At 49.7% G+C, this 20,722-nt stretch overlaps 1 protein-coding gene across 1 annotated transcript; it reads right to left on the reverse strand.

Annotated features, from left to right (window-relative positions):
- Nucleotides 1-18,343: 18,343 nt before the first annotated feature.
- LOC146526405 (uncharacterized) lies at nucleotides 18,344-20,446 on the reverse strand. The gene has a single exon (XM_085207171.1). It carries the CDS (start codon nucleotides 20,444-20,446, stop codon nucleotides 18,344-18,346), a length of 2,103 nt encoding a protein of 700 aa, XP_085063297.1.
- Between the last annotated feature and the right edge of the window lie 276 nt (nucleotides 20,447-20,722).

Raw genomic sequence — 20,722 nt, forward strand, 5'->3', positions numbered from 1 at the left:
GGTCTCGGTGAGGCAGAAAGGAAGGAGTTGCCGCTGAGGTCAGAACAGGAGGTGTCTGACAGCGCTGCGGCCGTACTGGCCAGGGCTAGCTCCAGGCTCTCGGACATGTCTCTACCATCCGAGAAAGAGCAGGACGAAGCCATACTTGCGTCTGACCTACAAAATCAGGTGGTGGACAGCCTAGCGGTGATAAGGAAGGTTGCCAGCAGATCGGGCAACCTTAAAGGAACTTTCACCAAGGCCTTTTGACGGATACCGGCCCGAGTGGGGACTCGAGCGGGTTATGTGGGACTCGTGGACCGGCTGAAGGCCAATCCCAATACCCACTAAAACCTCACGATGCTCCTCCTCAACCACCACTGGCCGCGAGACGCGGGGACTATAATCGTCCACGAAACGCGGCGGCGGGAGCCTGCTAGGCACGTCGCGGAGTCAAGGGTGTGTGGGCACCCTCGACGGCCTGCTCGGAGTAGCACGCGGGAGCAACCTGCGCGCGCCTACTCGGGCCAGGTTGGTAGGCGGCCAGCTTCCCCAAGCTGACCGCCCTCTGGCATATTAGGGCGGAAGGCGGCGATCGTGTGCCGCCCTCCGGCGACCCGGTCTCTTACGGCGGATGGCGACTTTGGCAAAAGCCTCCCTCGTCCGTTCCGCCCACTCCTTCTCGAGCACCACTGCCTCGCAGAAGGATGAGACCGCATCCCACGACGTCTCGCTGCCGGCCATAGCCTTGACCACGGCCGGCAGGGAAAGGTCGTCCCCTATGACGTCGCGCAAAGCGCGACGTTGAGACGCCCAGGCTGAGCACACCTCCAACCTGTGCTGGGCCGTCTCGTCGAGGCAGTCGTCGCAGTGGTGGCAGCGAGCGTCGGGCTCCCTCCCGGCGATCCGACACAGGTAACCCCCGAAGCAGCCATGCCCCGTGAGCACCTGTGTCGTGTGGAAGGTTAGGACGCCGTGACGCCGCGCTAACCACTGGCGGAACACTGGACGAACAGCCTCGATCTTCCTCAGGCCGGCAGATGGATTTGCCAGCCGAGTTTCCCACATTTCAACCGCGGCTACCCGCGCCTCCTCAGTGCGTGCTTGGCTTGCCGGTTCCCCGGACGCTAGGCCTCGACGCCGGCAATAGACCGACCGACCAGAGAAAGAGCATCCAGGTCCCACGGTATGACTCCAGCCAGCACGCACGCCACTTCACCGGAGATGGTCCGGTACCCCCGTATCGCCCGGATGGCCATCACCCTCTGCGCACGTCGCAGCAGAGTGATGTTGTGCCGGTCGGATCGGACCACTCCGGTGTACAGCCGACGGCTAGAGGCGCTCGGCCCATCCACATTGGGCAAAAGGCGCGCCAGTGCCGCCGCTGTCTTCAACAGTTTCGGGGCCAAAGATGTAAAGCGGCCCCGAAAACTCCACCGACCATCCAGAACAAGTCCGAGGTACTTCATGCTCCGGGCAACGTCAATTTTGACGCCACCGACGACGATGTGGGCATCTGCCGGTGGGCCCTTTCGAGGAGCATGGAAGTAGATTGCCTCGGACTTGTTGAGGGAGACTTCCAAGCCCAGCCGCTTTATGCGGCCGACTACCTCCGCAACTCCAGCAGTCGCGAGGACTGCCGCCTCTCGATAGGTCCACTGCTGCGCCAAGACCAGCGTGTCATCGGCGTAACAGAGGACCTTTATCCCCCTCAGGGTGCCGCCCCGCAGCACCCAGTCGTATCCGATGTTCCAGAGGATCGGACCCAGCACCGATCCTTGTGGAGCACCGGCCGACACAACGAACTCCTTCCAACCTCCTCCAGGAGCTGGAAAGGTCACAGACCTACCGGACAGGTAAGCCCCGATGACGCGGCGCAGGTATGGAGGCACACGATAGTATAACAGTGCCTCCTTTATGCAGGGCCATGGCAGGGAGTTGAAGGCGTTGGCGATGTCTAAAGACACCGCCAAGACTCCATTGCCTCGGGCCACCGCATCCTGCGCATAGGACTTTACCTCCAGTATGGCATCCACCGTCGATCGCCCCCTACGGAAGCCATACTGGTGGTCCGAGAGGTCCGGACCTGTCCCCTCCAAATGGTGTTGTAGCCTCCTGGCTACAACACGCTCAACTAGCTTGGCGATCTCGCTCAAGAGCACGATGGGCCTGTAGGCGGAGGCTGAATCCGCCGGGCGACCCTCCTTCTTGATGAGGACTAACCTGCCTGTCTTCCACCGCTGTGGAATTATGGCTTGAGCCAGACAGGCAGTGAATAGTCCTCGCACTCTGGGCCCTAAGGTGTTGAGGGCCAGAGTTAGCGCCCGGCCGGGAATGCCATCCAAGCCCGGGGCGGTGCTCTTGAGCCGAGATCGGCGTACAGCTTCTTCGAGCTCCTCCTCCTCCACCGGTGGTGTGACGCTGTCCTCGTCGTCCTCCTCTTCCTCCTCACGCGCTGCAGGGCGGGCCATACTGGGTGGTGCAAAACTGGCCCGCTGCGGGAATAGCGACGACAGAACCCCTCGGAGTACGTCCGGTTGGAGTGTCTGCGTCAGTGGTGGTGCCCAAGCCCGTAACCTACCGAGCACCATTCGGTAAGGTGTGCCGTACGGGTCTAAGTCTATCCCCGCGATCAACCGGTCGTGCGACTCGCCTTTCACACGACCGATCTCCTCCTGCAGCTGCGTTCTCGCCTCGACATAGACGCGGTACAGTCGGTCTTCCTCCTCCTGCACCTTCTGTACCCGTCTGCGATAGTGGCTGTACTGGCGTCTCGCCGCAACGCAGGTGTTACGCAGTTGCGCGATCTCCCACGACCACCAGTACACTTGCCGCCGTTGAGGGCGGCGCCCGGAACGGGGCATTGACGCGTCACAGATACGCGTCAGCGCCCCACTATCGCGGCCTCCTCCAACAACTCCCTGTCGAGACGACCCAGTTGCCACCGCGGTCCGTACTCTCGCGAGTTTGGACTGGGGGCTGGTGGCACCGCAGGATGTATGGAGATCTCGTACAAGATGTAGAGGTGATCCGAGAGAGTCTCCACATCATCCAGCACTCGCGACCGAAACGTCCACGACGGATCCGCCCAGCCTTCGCACACACGTGTTCTTGGTCGCTCGGTTGAGCACAGACAAACCGGTGGCAACAACCCACTCCGACAGCGCCACACCACGCACATCCGTCGTTGCGAAGCCCCACACGCTGGACTTCGCGTTGAGATCGCCGGCCACCAACATCTCCGCCGGACGAAATCGCTCTACCATTTCCCCCAATCGTATAAGGAACTCTTCAAACTCCGCGAGAGTTCGATTGGGGGAAAAGTAGACCCCTACGACAACTCGGTTGCCGACAAGTGCGGCGACGCATCCCACACCTCTCTCTACACGTGAGAAAGGCGGGGAGCCCGCGGCGACCTGGGTGATAATAGTCACCACCCCGGTGTTGTCGGCTACCCAGTTGTCTCTGTCGGGAACGCTGTAGGGCTCCGAAACAACCGCCACCTGGATAGACCACTGCGCCAGGCTTTGGACCAATAAGTCCTGGGCCCTAGCACAGTGGTTAATGTTCGCATGTAACACACGGAGAGCCATTATTGGTCTTCCATGTGTTGCACCTCCTCAGGCCCAGCTGGGATATTAGACCTGGCCGATGTTGCCGGCACTCGTCTGCGCTTTCCACCGTTATTGGTGCTAGCCTTTCCACAGGCAGCATTCCCCAACATGTGATTAGCGGGCCTTTGCGCCGCCTCACACACCGGACAATGAGGCTCTGCCGAACACGATCTCTGCTGATGCCCGGTCTGGCCACACTGGAAACACTGTTTGCTGCGGTCCACCTGGCTACTGCACTTCGCAGCCATGTGGCCCACTTCGTGGCAACGGAAACAACGTTGCGCACGTTCTCAGCAGTGTTGGCGCCAGGCATTCTAGCGCCTAGCATTCTAGCGCCAGTAGACGCAACACGGAATCTCAGGTCCTCTATACCCAGGTCTTCCAACTTTATACTTTCCTTGACCCGGGTAAGGACATCGCTATACGACATCTTGTCGGCGACGGCTGGCTGCAACTTAATCGTCACAACTTGCGATCTAGGACGACGCAACTTTGGCTCCTTTTGCGCTTTAGCCTTTTGCGCTTTCGGCTTAGGAGCTGGCTTTCTCTTCTTGGCCCCCTTCCGGGCTACTACAGTCCAGCCCTCAGACATATCAGCCGGAGCGGGTGGCAGAGGTCGAGGCTCAGTAGATGCGGTCTTCACCGGGCCTTTCTTCTTCTTGGCCTTTTTAGACCTTTGCTCCTTTGGTGCCGGATTAGCCGGCGCCATCAAAGTGGATGCGACAGGGTCCACTTGCGCCTGCTTTGGGCTATCCACCTTGCGCTTGTCCGCCGCTAGCGGAGGTCGCAGATTTCTCTCCGGTGGTAGCCGATCTTTAAAGGCTTCCAGCCTGGTGGAGACCATAGTGCCCACTATGTCCTCCACAGCAATAGACTCCGTGGGAGTGGGTCGCAAGTCCGATGCTCTAGACCGCTCCAACTCCGCTCTCAAAAGGGCAAACTCCTTCCGCAACTCCACCAACTCCGACTGCAGTCGCGAGTTTGTTGCCTTGAGGATATCCACTTCCTCTGATGCCGTCCTCTTTGCCAGAGTATTAACGGCAGAAGAGATAACTCCGGCAGCGTCTTTAAGGGCCCTAGTAAATGTGCCCTTCAGATTCCCCGACTTGCAGGCGACTCTATTGATTATAGCCAAGCTATCAGATACTTGGCTACGCAAGTCGGAGACCATGTGCTCCTCACCGTAAAGTTCCAGGGGCACATCCGAGAGCCTAGAACTTGCTCTAGTTTGTATCGCCGCGGAGATTTCAGCAACTTCCTCCTCCGCCCTCAGCCGGCGCTCCTCGCGCTTGGCATCGTTTAGCGCCTTCTTTCCAGCAGCTAGCCCTATATTCTCATCAGGAATATTTGGTACGACCACGACTCCCTCTGGCCGAAGCAACCTTCGCTTTCGGCTTGTCTCTGTCTCCCCATCCGCATCCGAGGATTCAGAGTTACTCTTCCTGTGATGGCGCCTCTTTCTGTCCTTTCGGAACTGCGCTTTAGCCCCCTCGATAGCATTGGAGCTGTTCGACCCAACAGACATCACGCCATCGGCGTCTGACTCGGAAGCCGCCCAGAAACGGCCTCGCGACGAAAGTGACGACCTGGACCTATCTCTTATAATAGAGGCAACCTCCTCATGGTCCAGACGCTCTAACACGACTCGCGCATCCTTCAACCCCCCTCCTATTGGCACAAGTGCCGGACTTTTGCCCCTTTCGAGCAAAGTACTCCCTACGCCTTTCTCGGGCACAACTACTACTCCGCCCATATCGGGCAACAACAGATCACCGCCCTCCTCGGGCCTCCCTACGTCATCATTTTGGGTTTTTAAGTTAACATTTTCCATTTTGTTCCCACGAGTGTGGGGGAAAAACGGTCCATCCGAGCAGTGCCCCCTGTACTCGGATAAGCCTATTACGCCAGGGTGTCGGCCGGTACCCTGGCGGGACCAGCAGTAGCGACTGATCTCCCCATCAGCCATGAACCCCTCGCGCTGCTTCGCCGCTTGGGTTGGGGTAATTTTTTATAGAGGTTTTCTTCCTCGCAGCCCGGCCGGTAAAGGCAAGGCCCTCAGTTCCATTCCTGATTACGAGACATGACCGCAACCAAGAGTGGAGTTCCGATATTTTCGGCGCTGGCACATCACTGCACCTGCGTGGCGGTAGGGTGAGTACACACCACGCACGCCCTCCGGTTCCTCACACTGTGACCTCTGCATGACAGAGGACACGCGAAGAACCACGCCGGATTATTAGCCAGCGAGCAATCATTACCCAAGGACGAATCCTGTAGGCACCAATTACTCGCCGCCCAGGGTGCACCGGTCCGCAACACTGTTCGTCCCCCCCGAACGACAAGCATTCGAGAAAGGGCCAACAGCGGGTGAACACACGAGGAGGTCATCCGACCAAGCACCCCAACCTAACCTGACATTTTTTTTTTTTTTTTTTAACGTGAGGAAATCCTTTTACGGATACCGGCCCGAGTGGGGACTCGAGCGGGTTATGTGGGACTCATGGACCGGCTAAGGCCAATCCCAATACCCACTAAAACCTCACGGTGCTCCTCCTCGACCGCCACTGACCGCGAGACGCGGGGACTAGAATCGTCCACGAAACGCGGCGGCGGGAGCCTGCTAGGCACGTCGCGGAGTCAAGGGTGTGTGGGCACCCTCGACGGCCTGCTCGGAGTAGCGCGCGGGAGCAACCTGGGCGCGCCTACTCGGGCCAGGTTGGTAGGCGGCCAGCTTCCCCAAGCTGACCGCCCTCTGGCACATTAGGGCGGAAGGCGGCGATCGTGTGCCGCCCTCCGGCGACCCGGTCTCTTACGGCGGATGGCGACTTCGGCAAAAGCCTCCCTCGCCCGTTCCGCCGACTCCTTCTCGAGCACCACTGCCTCGCAGAAGGATGAGACCGCATCCCACGACGTCTCGCTGCCGGCCATAGCCTTGACCACGGCCGGCAGGGAAAGGTCGTCCCCTATGACGTCGCGCCAAGCGCGACGTTGAGACGCCCAGGCTGAGCACACTTCCATCGTGTGCTGGGCCGTCTCATCGAGGCAGTCGTCGCAGCGGTGGCAGCGAGCGTCGGGCTCCCTCCCGGCGATCCGACACAAGTAACCCCCGAAGCAGCCATGCCCCGAGAGCACCTGTGTCATGCGGAAGGTTAGGACGCCGTGACGCCGCGCTAACCACTGGCGGAACACTGGACGAACAGCCTCGATCGTCCTCAGGCCGGCAGTTGGTGTTGCCAGCCGAGTTTCCCACAACTCCATTGCGGCTACCCGCACCTCCTCAGTGCGTGCCTGGCTTGCCGGTTCCCCGGACACTAGGCCTATTATTTCTTCATTTGGTTCATATATTTCATTATTTTCCATAATTTTAATTATTATTATTATTTGAGAATCAATAATTAATCAACGAATAATCCTATTTTCATTAAATATACCATCCTCTATTGAATGATATCAAAATTTACCTCCTTCTGAACATTCTTATAATGAACTTCCTATTTTAAGAAATTTCTAATATGGCAGATTATATGTAATGGATTTAAACCCCATTTATAAAGGAATATCCTTTTTTTAGAAATGGCAACCTGATCTAATTTAAATTACCAAAATAGAGCTTCTCCATTAATAGAACAAATTATTTGAAAAAAAAGATTTCAGAAATAATAAATAAAATTATTCCTCACCGTAAACCTTTTGATACTATAATAGTATGTTTTCCTTGGAATGTTCTTTCTCGACAAATATCTCGTCATCATTGAAATATAGTTAATAATACGATAATATATCCAATAAATAATAAGTTTATATTAAAATTATGAAATCATTTTACTAAACCAGTTACTAAGGTTATTACTCCAATAGCTCCTGTTAAGGGTCAAGGTCTATAGTCAACTAAGTGATAGGGATGATTATGATTAGACATTAATTTACTTCTCTAGAATAAAGAGTTCTTAAAATAGAAATTACATAAGATTGAATAATTGCTACGGCAGATTCAAGAATTAATAATAAAATTTGAACAATAATTAAAATAATTAATAAATAATTAAGTATTTTAATACCTGTATTACTTAATAAAGTTAAAAGTAAATGACCTGCAATTATATTAGCTGTTAATCGAACTGCTAAAGTTCCAGGTCGAATAATATTACTAATAGTTTCAATTAGTACTATAAAAGGTATTAAAATAGTTGGTGTTCCCTGAGGAATTATATGAATAAATATATGTTGTGTATTATTTAATCATCCATAAATTATAAATCTTAATCATAATGTTAAAGATAATGAAAGGGATACATTAAGATGACTTGTTCTAGTAAAAATATATGGGAATAAACCTAAAAAAATATTAAATAAAATAAAAAAGAATAATGAAATAAAAATAAAAGTTGATCCATTAATTCTATTTGGTCCTAATAAAGTTTTAAATTCATTATGAAGTTTATTAGAAATAAAATTTCATAATAAATAATGACGATTAGGAAAAAATCAGAAAGATAAAGGAATAAATAATAATCCAATAAATGTTCTAATTCAATTAAATGAGAAATTAAATAAATTTGTTGAAGGATCAAAAATTGAAAAAAGATTATTTATCATTTTCAAAAAAATTTTTTGAAATTATTTTTCTTATTTTTTTTAAAATTAAAATTATTTTTATAATTTAAAATAAAATAATTTATAATTATTAAACTAATAAAAATAGAAATAAAAAATAATAATGAAATTATTCAATTGATAGGTATTATTTGAGGAATGTGGTGTGAGTGGTGATGGTGGTGGTAGTGGTTGTCAACGAGTGGTTATGATTGTTCTATGTAAAACTTCATTTAATTAGCTATTATTTTTGTGCAAAGTTACATTTTGGTATATTGACAAGAACAAACATAAAAAGTATTCGGGTGAATTCGGAATCTCCCTTTTTTGAAGTTGGTTGAAAATGAGAACATCCTCTTTTTTGAGATTGGTTGAAAAGAAATGCAACGATCAGGAATCTCACTTCTGACATCAATTTAAAAAGTTTTTGCTTGTAACTATTACAGTATAATTAATTTTTGACCAACAAAAACAAACTTTCTCAATTTTCTCCGGATTCCATAATCGAAACCTAACCAAACTTTCACCAAATTATCCTTGAAGTGTATCCTTTCAAATAAAAAAAGAATCATCAAAATCGGTTGGCGCGACATTGAGTTATTCGGCTATTAGTCGCGCACATGCATAATGCAAATTTAAGACTTATGTGATTTTCTCATGGATACCATTGTCAGACATGGACAAAAAAAAATGGAACCATTCGGGAAGCTATACCTTTTAAATAAAAAAAAAAAATATTAAAATCGGTCCACCCAGTTAAAAGTTATGAGGTAACAAACATAAAAAAAAAAAAATACAGTCGAATTGATAACCTCCTTTTCTTACAGAAGTCGGTTAAAAAAGGATTATTATTCATTATAAGAATGTTCAGAAGGAGGTAAATTTTGATATCATTCAATAGAGGATGGTATATTTAATGAAAATAGGATTATTCGTTGATTAATTATTGATTCTCAAATAATAATAATAATTAAAATTATGGAAAATAATGAAATATATGAACCAAATGAAGAAATAATAGGCCTAGTGTCCGGGGAACCGGCAAGCCAGGCACGCACTGAGGAGGTGCGGGTAGCCGCAATGGAGTTGTGGGAAACTCGGCTGGCAACACCAACTGCCGGCCTGAGGACGATCGAGGCTGTTCGTCCAGTGTTCCGCCAGTGGTTAGCGCGGCGTCACGGCGTCCTAACCTTCCGCATGACACAGGTGCTCACGGGGCATGGCTGCTTCGGGGGTTACTTGTGTCGGATCGCCGGGAGGGAGCCCGACGCTCGCTGCCACCGCTGCGACGACTGCCTTGATGAGACGGCCCAGCACACGTTGGAGGTGTGCTCAGCCTGGGCGTCTCAACGTCGCGCTTTGCGCGACGTCATAGGGGACGACCTTTCCCTGCCGGCCGTGGTCAAGGCTATGGCCGGCAGCGAGACGTCGTGGGATGCGGTCTCATCCTTCTGCGAGGCAGTGGTGCTCGAGAAGGAGTCGGCGGAACGGGCGAGGGAGGCTTTTGCCGAAGTCGCCATCCGCCGTAAGAGACCGGGTCGCCGGAGGGCGGCACACGATCGCCGCCTTCCGCCCTAATGTGCTAGAGGGCGGTCAGCTTGGGGAAGCTGACCGCCTACCAACCTGGCCCGAGTAGGCACGCACAGGTTGCTCCCGCGCGCTACTCTGAGCAGGCCGTCGAGGGTGCCCACACACCCTTGACTCCGCGACGTGCCTTGCAGGCTCCCGCCGCCGCGTTTCGCGGAAGACTCACGTCCCCGTGTCTCGCGGCCAGTGGCGGTCGAGGAGGAGCACCGTGAGGTTTTAGTGGGTATTGGGATAATACTATCCAATTAGCAGAAAATGTTAAATTCTTAGGCATGATTCTCGATAAAAGACTGAACGGAATTGCCCATGCTGAACATGTCAGTAAAAAATGTGAAAACGGCATCAACGCTTTAAGAGCTGTGTCTGGTGTGTTGTGGCGTGCACACCCTTATACTCTCAAACTACTGTACAATGCCATTATCCGTAGTCACATTGACTACGGATTATTTGTTTTAGACCCCTTTAACAAAGTTGCTACTGAAAAACTCAATAGGATCCAATACAAATGCCTACGAATTATTATAGGTGCAATGAAGTCTTCTCCCACCAACGCACTGCAGGTTGAGTGTGTTGATCCTCCTTATCCTATCCGTCGCCAATTCCTGTCTGATCGGTTTGTTGGTAAAATGTTACAGCTGTCATCCCACCCTCTATGGTCCAAGCTATCTGATTTAGCGGACCTCATTCCTCCGGGCAGGCCCCTACCCTACTTGCTCAATAGTTTCCTGAAATTTACCTCTCTTCCTCATCCCTTGTCCTCTTCTCCGTCTAATCCTTAATTCAAAAATTAAAAAAATAAAATTTATATTATAAGATAATAAAATTATTGGTGAAATTTTTTGTCATGTTATTAAAATAAATCTATTAAATCATGATAATCCTTCTATAATATTAGGAAATCAAAAATGAAAAGGAACAGAACCTATTTTTGTTAATATTGCAGAATTTATAATAATTGATAATAAATCATTAATAAATATTTTTATAAGAAATAAATTCAATAGGATAGAAAATAAAAAAATAATTGATGCAATAGATTGAGTTAAAAAATATTTTAAGGAAGCTTCTGAATTTAATAGATTATTGGGGGAAGAGATTAAGGGGATAAATCTAAGTAAATTAATTTCTAAGCCAATTCAGCATCCTAATCATGAATTTGATGAAATAGAAATTATAGTTCTGAAAAATAAAATAAATAAGAAAAATATTTTATTGGAATTATTAATTAATAAAATAAAAAATCAGAATAAAATATTCTAAAGATGAATTTAAATTCATTATAAAAAAATTATATTTTAGTGTAAAATGCACAATAATTTTTGAAATTATTAGATATAGTTTAATTCCATAAAATATAATAAAGGTAGAAAATTACATTATTTATCCTATCAGAATAATCCTTTTATCAGGCACTTTATTTTTAAAAAAAAGGGATTTCCTTTATATTTGGGGTATGAACCCAAAAGCTTATTTTAGCTTTTTTTTATTTGTTAAGTAATACTTTTTGCGCCTTACGATAATTTCTTGCATAAGTCCTGCACTTTTAATGGTTGCCTGTAAGAGATCACTTGCAGTGATAAGGCCGCCATTGCACATGTTAATTTAAGTACCTATGTATCCTTCGTTTTCTTTTCTTTTCTATTTTTTTTTTCTGTGTAAATTTTATATATATATATATTTTTTCAATGCAATAAAGTATTATTATTATTTTTTTTTTTTTAAATTAATTAATTATTATTTAATTAATATTATATTTATAATATAATTTTTTAAATAATTATTAATCGTTTATTATATATTTTAATTTTTAATATGAATATTATAAAAATAGGAGAAAGAAAAATATTAAAAATTTAATAATTAATATTAATATATATATACATTAATTAAATTTATTATTATATATATATATACGTCGGAGTTGGGTGGATTTCCCTCGCACATAGTTTTGAGTGCCCGGTCTACTGTGTGCTTTAGTGGATAATGTTGGCATGAGTAAACACAATTTGTGATATTACGAATTAATTACAACACCGTAATCAATACACAAGAAAGCAGCTACCGCTATCCCAGTAGGTAGATACACAACACGGAACGCGGGACAGTTTCAGTGTCGTCTGCACCGGCCGACTGCCAAACACAAAGTGAGTCGATGTCCGTCGGCCACGCTTCGACTCGCCCCTTCCATACCAATGCATAACACTAACTCTGTCGAGCGCCAATAGATGGCGCTGGCGTTCCGGAACCACATCAATACTACAAATTCCGACACGGCCATCCTGCTAGCACACGTCCTCGTGTGTTGGTTAGCCTAGAAGAAAAAGCTACAACAGTACCTCGTACCGCTCGGCCAACCTACATCAGAACCTTACCAACCAACTTCCAGAACCGTACACTAGAATTGTAATAGACGTACACTAGTAATTACACTAGTAATTGTATACCAGAACCTTATACCTGAACTGTATACCTGAACTGTGTACCTGAACTGTATACCTGAACCTTATACCTGAACCTTATACCTGAACCTTATACCTGAACAACTTGACCCTCGACACTAGATCAACTCGACACCAGATCAACTCGACACCAGATCAACTCGACACCAGATCAACTCGACACCAGATCAACTCGACACCAGATCAACTCGACACCAGATCAACTCGACACCAGATCAACTCGACACCAGATCAACTGGACACTACAATTTGACACCAATCTGGATCATAATTGTAACTAACCACTACACACAAATACCACAGCCATGTACCATCGACATCATAACCAAAACTTCACTTTACTTTACTTTACTTCACTTTACTTCAGCAACAAGTTACAACCAAATTAACAGAAACCTCCGAGTAAAGACCTCTAACGCCACAGCTCTCCAGCCGAACAGCAATCAAATTGCTCTCTCACATCTCAATACGCATATCAATCGAGTGGATCGCCCGTGTACGTCACCTCTGCGACAACACGCTACGGTCTCTGCAGACCACGACCTCAGTACGGTCGAAAACCTCTCAATACGCATATCCACCGCGTGGATAGCCCGTGTATGTCACACCTGCGACAACACGCTACGGTCTCTACAGACCACGACCTCCGCCAGAGTTAAACGCACACCGCGCACCCACGGACTACTTGAGTTGCCCCAAGAGATACCGATTTCTACCGGGCTACGACTACGAAATAACTACTGGTACGGTCGAACACATTACGGCCGATAGAACCATTTACTCGAGTCTCTTCAACTACTTAAGCTTGAACACCATCATATCATCAACAACATCATAAATTACACATTGATTTCGTCGGGTACATGACTTGCTGGCATTTTCCTCAACCTATCGTGAGCAAATTTGTACGTTACAAGACGTTTACAATTTACAGAACCAAAACTGACAACCTTAAATGAACCTTTAAATTTTGAATCGAATTTTTACACTTATTAACTTTACAATATTAACAATACGCCAACAGAAAACTTACTTACTTTCGTTTTTGTCATATCAAAACGGGACCTACCATATTCCGCACACTTCGTAATAATGTCTGATGCTACTTAACGAATTTCGTCAATGTCAACGACAGTCTATACCTCACTACTACACATAAATGATATAAATCAATGATACATACCAATGATACACATCAAAGATACACACCACAGATACACACCATTGACACACATTAACGACAAATCAATGACACACACCAATGATACACATCAATGACACATCAATGATACACACCACCGATACACATCAATGATAACGGTATCGTTATTTTATGAATTAAAATCTACCGGTTCATCGTACAATTTATCTCGAGTTGTACCCTCCTACAGATTCTTGCCACAACTTATTACCACCGCTAGTCTCAAACGTTGTCGACATGGACTTTAACACACTTCTGACGCGCTTTACCTGCCTGTTAGCACTGGGTAAGCCCGCCGCCGTAAGATGCCAACCTAAGTCTACTAGTGAAAACTACCACCAGTAAAACAATCTTCCCTGGTCAGCTATGATGCGAGTTGGAGCCCCAAACAAAGCCACAAGTCACCTCGTGAACACTCCAAGAGTCAATGCCTGCCGCACGAAACAAAAGAACACACTTCGCGAACGCGTCTGTCAGAATGAAAATGTACTCCTTATCGTTTCACCGCTGAGCCTATTCGCCACGTCTACACGAACCGTATTTCACGGCATCATTACCTTAGGGATTTGATGCAGGCCAGTTTGAACTGTTCCTGAGTGAGATTTCGCGACCCTACAAGTAACGCAGACATCCACAAATCCTCCAGCACACCATGACCGGAAACCAGCAAAAGTCAAAATGCTGTTCAATAGTCCCCTCAGCCTCGAGACGAACAACAGATTCAAAACTGACGGAAATAGGAAGCTAATCCGACGAACTGCTACTACTTAATCACAGTCTCTGGAGGCGATAGAGACCTGACTAGCCTCCACTTCAAAAGGAACACTTCACTAGGTTCAAAGAGAAACCAGCCCTTGTCACAGCTTCCAACACTGCATTAAGTCCTCCCATACTGGACCGCTAAATCGGTTGAGACAATGTCAATGTCAAAATGTCCTCAAAATACACCACCACGCAATCACGAACCAAATCACCCAACACGATCACAATTGTCTTCTGAAAAATCGAAATTGAATTCTTCAGACCAAAAGGCACAGTCAAGAATTCAAACTGCCCTTCAGCTGTTATGAAAGCAGTACTGTCTACAGAATTTTCGTTTACTGTGATCAAATGAAAACCGAAATGCGCTATAGAGTTTCAAAAAATAATTAGCACCCTGAAAACGTGAAGTTTGATCAGTAATTAATGGAAGCGGATAACTGTCAGGGTTGGTATTATTGTTAAGCTCACTATAGTCAATACAGATACGGTCTGAACCGTCATACTTCTTTACTAATAAAGCCGGACTTTCAAAAGGAGGACAGCTCGACCTAATGATATTCACGTGTAAACCTTCCTTTACTCTGTTGCGTATAACGCTACGTTCGTCCGGCGACATCCTATATGGACGCCGCTGTACTGTGCGATTCGAACCAACCCGGTCACTACCACTGGTCACTGTCACCAGTAATATCAGCTGAGATATCAGTCAAAGTCAACTCACTCACACTATCGTTATTCATTGAATTTACATAAAGATTCCCGTCAAACAAAATGTCAGTCAGTTATGTTTACTGTACAACCCTGATTTAAAATCTCGCGACAATAATATCCTAAGAGGGCAATCGTTAATACTACAAAACACAGAATTTGTTCGGTACTGTATACTCGTGTTTGACTAATACCGGTCATAGTAACAACATTACTAAACCGTCGACCACTAAATGTAACAGAAAAACTTTCAACTAACGAGAATTTAGCACCAGAATCGTAAACAAAACAAAACAGTTCACCTTTTGTCTTGTACCCTACCCTTTGGAAATTGGACACTGCATACGTCCACACGCCGCTCCATCCACTCACCGTTCATCACGCGCTGCGCCGTCCCTGCTGCCATCGCTTGGCCCGCCGCCTTCGCTCGTACACCAGATGGCGATATGACCCGGTTTGCCACACTTGAAGCACACTAAAGGCCTCGCTGCCGGCTGCTGCACCGCTTGACTCAACGTTGAAGATACAGGTGTTCGTACCGTCGCATCGATAGGCTTGCTTCTGCATTCCGCTCACTTATGGCCAGCCATTTTTCCACCGCTCAAACACTTCAGTGTTGTAAACCCTATACGTTAAAGCCGCGGGTCAGACTGATGTGATGTGAGAGAGTACAGTAGCCACAGCAACCTCTTCTTTGCCCACATCACAATGTCCAGTGATTTGTGAGGGTAGCATGTCATACTCTCGTACGCTGTTTGAGACAGCCACAAAGATGCTTCACCTTCCAGTGCCTTACTTACAGCAAGCTCGAGTTGACTGCCTCTCGGGGAGTTTGTCAAAAGCACAAGTCAGCCGTTGCGCACCACGATCTCGCGTCCGTGTCTTCTTTGTCAGGATCATAAGTGGGTAACCACATATACCTCCCTGAATTAGCCTCGGTGTATACAGGGCTTCGAACATAGCACGCCAGTGGTTATCTCCATTGTTCTCTGTGCCAACACCGATCGCACTTCTGATGTCGGAGTTGGGTGGATTTCCCTCGCACATAGTTTTGAGTGCCCGGTCTACTGTGTGCTTTAGTAGATAATGTTGGCATGAGTAAACACAATTTGTGATATTACGAATTAATTACAACACCGTAATCAATACACAAGAAAGCAGCTACCGCTATCCCAGTAGGTAGATACACAACACGGAACGCGGGACAGTTTCAGTGTCGTCTGCACCGGCCGACTGCCAAACACAAAGTGAGTCGATGTCCGTCGGCCACGCTTCGACTCGCCCCTTCCATACCAATGCATAACACTAACTCTGTCGTCACTTACCGCCGGCACCTTCCCGCGCATTCCCGCGGGTTGTATACCACCTTGAAGGCCCCTCGGAGCCCGAACGATCGACACCAGTTTCAACTGAATCCGAGCGGCCATCACCCTCTGCGCACGTCGCAGCAGAGTGATGTTGTGCCGGTCGGATCGGACCACTCCGGTGTACAGCCGACGGCTAGAGGCGCTCGGCCCATCCACATTGGGCAAAAGGCGCGCCAGTGCCGCCGCTGTCTTCAACAGTTTCGGGGCCAAAGATGTAAAGCGGCCCCGAAAACTCCACCGACCATCCAGAACAAGTCCGAGGTACTTCATGCTCCGGGCAACGTCAATTTTGACGCCACCGACGACGATGTGGGCATCTGCCCTTTCGAGGAGCATGGAAGTAGATTGCCTCGGACTTGTTGAGGGAGACTTCCAAGCCCAGCCGCTTTATGCGGCCGACTACCTCCGCAACTCCAGCAGTCGCGAGGACTGCCGCCTCTCGATAGGTCCACTGCTGCGCCAAGACCAGCGTGTCATCGGCGTAACAGAGGACCTTTATCCCCCTCAGGGTGCCGCCCCGCAGCACCCAGTCGTATCCGATGTTCCAGAGGATCGGACCCAGCACCGATCCTTGTGGAGCACCGGCCGACACAACGAACTCCTTCCAACCTCCTCCAGGAGCTGGAAAGGTCACAGACCTACCGGACAGGTAAGCCCCGATGACGCGGCGCAGGTATGGAGGCACACGATAGTATAACAGTGCCTCCTTTATGCAGGGCCATGGCAGGGAGTTGAAGGCGTTGGCGATGTCTAAAGACACCGCCAAGACTCCATTGCCTCGGGCCACCGCATCCTGCGCATAGGACTTTACCTCCAGTATGGCATCCACCGTCGATCGCCCCCTACGGAAGCCATACTGGTGGTCCGAGAGGTCCGGACCTGTCCCCTCCAAATGGTGTTGTAGCCTCCTGGCTACAACACGCTCAACTAGCTTGGCGATCTCGCTCAAGAGCACGATGGGCCTGTAGGCGGAGGCTGAATCCGCCGGGCGACCCTCCTTCTTGATGAGGACTAACCTGCCTGTCTTCCACCGCTGTGGATTTATGGCTTGAGCCAGACAGGCAGTGAATAGTCCTCGCACTCTGGGCCCTAAGGTGTTGAGGGCCAGAGTTAGCGCCCGGCCGGGAATGCCATCCAAGCCCGGGGCGGTGCTCTTGAGCCGAGATCGGCGTACAGCTTCTTCGAGCTCCTCCTCCTCCACCGGTGGTGTGACGCTGTCCTCGTCGTCCTCCTCTTCCTCCTCACGCGCTGCAGGGCGGGCCATACTGGGTGGTGCAAAACTGGCCCGCTGCGGGAATAGCGACGACAGAACCCCTCGGAGTACGTCCGGTTGGAGTGTCTGCGTCAGTGGTGGTGCCCAAGCCCGTAACCTACCGAGCACCATTCGGTAAGGTGTGCCGTACGGGTCTAAGTCTATCCCCGCGGTCGTGCGACTCGCCTTTCACACGACCGATCTCCTCCTGCAGCTGCGTTCTCGCCTCGACATAGACACATCATCCAGCACTCGCCAGCCCCGAACACGACATGCTAGGGCCGGGCTCGCGACCGAAACGTCCACGACGGATCCGCCCAGCCTTCGCACACACGTGTTCTTGGTCGCTCGGTTGAGCACAGACAAACCGGTAGCAACAACCCACTCCGACAGCGTCACACCACGCACATCCGTCGTTGCGAAGCCCCACACGCTGGACTTCGCGTTGAGATCGCCGGCCACCAACATCTCCGCCGGACGAAATCGCTCTACCATTTCCCCCAATCGTATAAGGAACTCTTCAAACTCCGCGAGAGTTCGATTGGGGGAAAAGTAGACCCCTACGACAACTAGGTTGCCGACAAGTGCGGCGACGCATCCCACACCTCTCTCTACACGTGAGAAAGGCGGGGAGCCCGCGGCGACCTGGGTGATAATAGTCACCACCCCGGTGTTGTCGGCTACACAGTTGTCTCTGTCGGGAACGCTGTAGGGCTCCGAAACAACCGCCACCTGGATAGACCACTGCGCCAGGCTTTGGACCAATAAGTCCTGGGCCCTAGCACAGTGGTTAATGTTCGCATGTAACACACGGAGAGCCATTATTGGTCTTCCATGTGTTGCACCTCCTCAGGCCCAGCTGGGATATTAGACCTGGCCGATGTTGCCGGCACTCGTCTGCGCTTTCCACCGTTATTGGTGCTAGCCTTTCCACAGGCAGCATTCCCCAACATGTGATTAGCGGGCCTTTGCGCCGCCTCACACACCGGACAATGAGGCTCTGCCGAACACGATCTCTGCTGATGCCCGGTCTGGCCACACTGGAAACACTGTTTGCTGCGGTCCACCTGGCTACTGCACTTCGCAGCCATGTGGCCCACTTCGTGGCAACGGAAACAACGTTGCGCACGGGGCATCAACAGCCTCACTCCAGCAGAGACGAAGCCAACAAGTAGTCTCGCCCCGCTAATCTTCTGCGCTGCGCCGACAGGACATCGGACCCATACTGTTCCTAGACCGGCCCGGTCCTGTCGGATCTCTCCGACTTTTATATTACCCGCAGCACAGCCGGAAACTCGGCTTATTGCCGCCGTCACGTCCTCAGCAGTGGCGGAGTCATCGAGGCCAAACACCCTCAATTCCGCACATTTCACTGGCCTCGACACCTGGACCTTTTTGGGGGTGAGAACCCCACGCAACTTCTCAGCTAGCGCATCCGCCTTCTCAGCAGTGTTGGCGCCAGGCAACTCTAGCATTCTAGCGCCAGTAGACGCAACACGGAATCTCAGGTCCTCTATACCCAGGTCTTCCAACTTTATACTTTCCTTGACCCGGGTAAGGACATCGCTATACGACATCTTGTCGGCGACGGCTGGCTGCAACTTAATCGTCACAACTTGCGATCTAGGACGACGCAACTTTGGCTCCTTTTGCGCTTTAGCCTTTTGCGCTTTCGGCTTAGGAGCTGGCTTTCTCTTCTTGGCCCCCTTCCGGGCTACTACAGTCCAGCCCTCAGACATATCAGCCGGAGCGGGTGGCAGAGGTCGAGGCTCAGTAGATGCGGTCATCACCGGGCCTTTCTTCTTCTTGGCCTTTTTAGACCTTTGCTCCTTTGGTGCCGGATTAGCCGGCGCCATCAAAGTGGATGCGACAGGGTCCACTTGCGCCTGCTTTGGGCTATCCACCTTGCGCTTGTCCGCCGCTAGCGGAGGTCGCAGATTTCTCTCCGGTGGTAGCCGATCTTTAAAGGCTTCCAGCCTGGTGGAGACCATAGTGCCCACTATGTCCTCCACAGCAATAGACTCCGTGGGAGTGGGTCGCAAGTCCGATGCTCTAGACCGCTCCAACTCCGCTCTCAAAAGGGCAAACTCCTTCCGCAACTCCACCAACTCCGACTGCAGTCGCGAGTTTGTTGCCTTGAGGATATCCACTTCCTCTGATGCCGTCCTCTTTGCCAGAGTATTAACGGCAGAAGAGATAACTCCGGCAGCGTCTTTAAGGGCCCTAGTAAATGTGCCCTTCAGATTCCCCGACTTGCAGGCGACTCTATTGATTATAGCCAAGCTATCAGATACTTGGCTACGCAAGTCGGAGACCATGTGCTCCTCACCGTAAAGTTCCAGGGGCACATCCGAGAGCCTAGAACTTGCTCTAGTTTGTATCGCCGCGGAGATTTCAGCAACTTCCTCCTCCGCCCTCAGCCGGCGCTCCTCGCGCTTGGCATCGTTTAGCGCCTTCTTTCCAGCAGCTAGCCCTATATTCTCATCAGGAATATTTGGTACGACCACGACTCCCTCTGGCCGAAGCAACCTTCGCTTTCGGCTTGTCTCTGTCTCCCCATCCGCATCCGAGGATTCAGAGTTACTCTTCCTGTGATGGCGCCTCTTTCTGTCCTTTCGGAACTGCGCTTTAGCCCCCTCGATAGCATTGGAGCTGTTCGACCCAACAGACATCACGCCATCGGCGTCTGACTCGGAAGCCGCCCAGAAACGGCCTCGCGACGAAAGTGACGACCTGGACCTATCTCTTATAATAGAGGCAACCTCCTCATGGTCCAGACGCTCTAACACGACTCGCGCATCCTTCAACCCCCCTCCTATTGGCACAAGTGCCGGACTTTTGCCCCTTTCGAGCAAAGTACTCCCTACGCCTTTCTCGGGCCTCCCTACGTCATCATTTTGGGTTTTTAAGTTAACATTTTCCATTTTGTTCCCACGAGTGTGGGGGAAAAACGGTCCATCCGAGCAGTGCCCCCTGTACTCGGATAAGCCTATTACGCCAGGGTGTCGGCCGGTACCCTGGCGGGACCAGCAGTAGCGACTGATCTCCCCATCAGCCATGAACCCCTCGCGCTGCTTCGCCGCTTGGGTTGGGGTAATTTTTTATAGAGGTTTTCTTCCTCGCAGCCCGGCCGGTAAAGGCAAGGCCCTCAGTTCCATTCCTGATTACGAGACATGACCGCAACCAAGAGTGGAGTTCCG

The sequence above is a fragment of the Heliconius melpomene genome, unplaced genomic scaffold, assembly GCF_056956725.1.
Source record: "Heliconius melpomene rosina isolate 202511_hmr_F unplaced genomic scaffold, ASM5695672v1 ptg000055l, whole genome shotgun sequence".
In the NCBI taxonomy this organism is placed as follows: Eukaryota; Metazoa; Arthropoda; class Insecta; order Lepidoptera; family Nymphalidae; genus Heliconius; species Heliconius melpomene.

Excerpts from the sequence above, each read along its gene's own strand:
- LOC146526405 (XM_085207171.1), bottom strand. The coding sequence starts at position 20,446 with ATGGAAAATGTTAACTTAAAAACCCAAAATGATGACGTAGGGAGGCCC.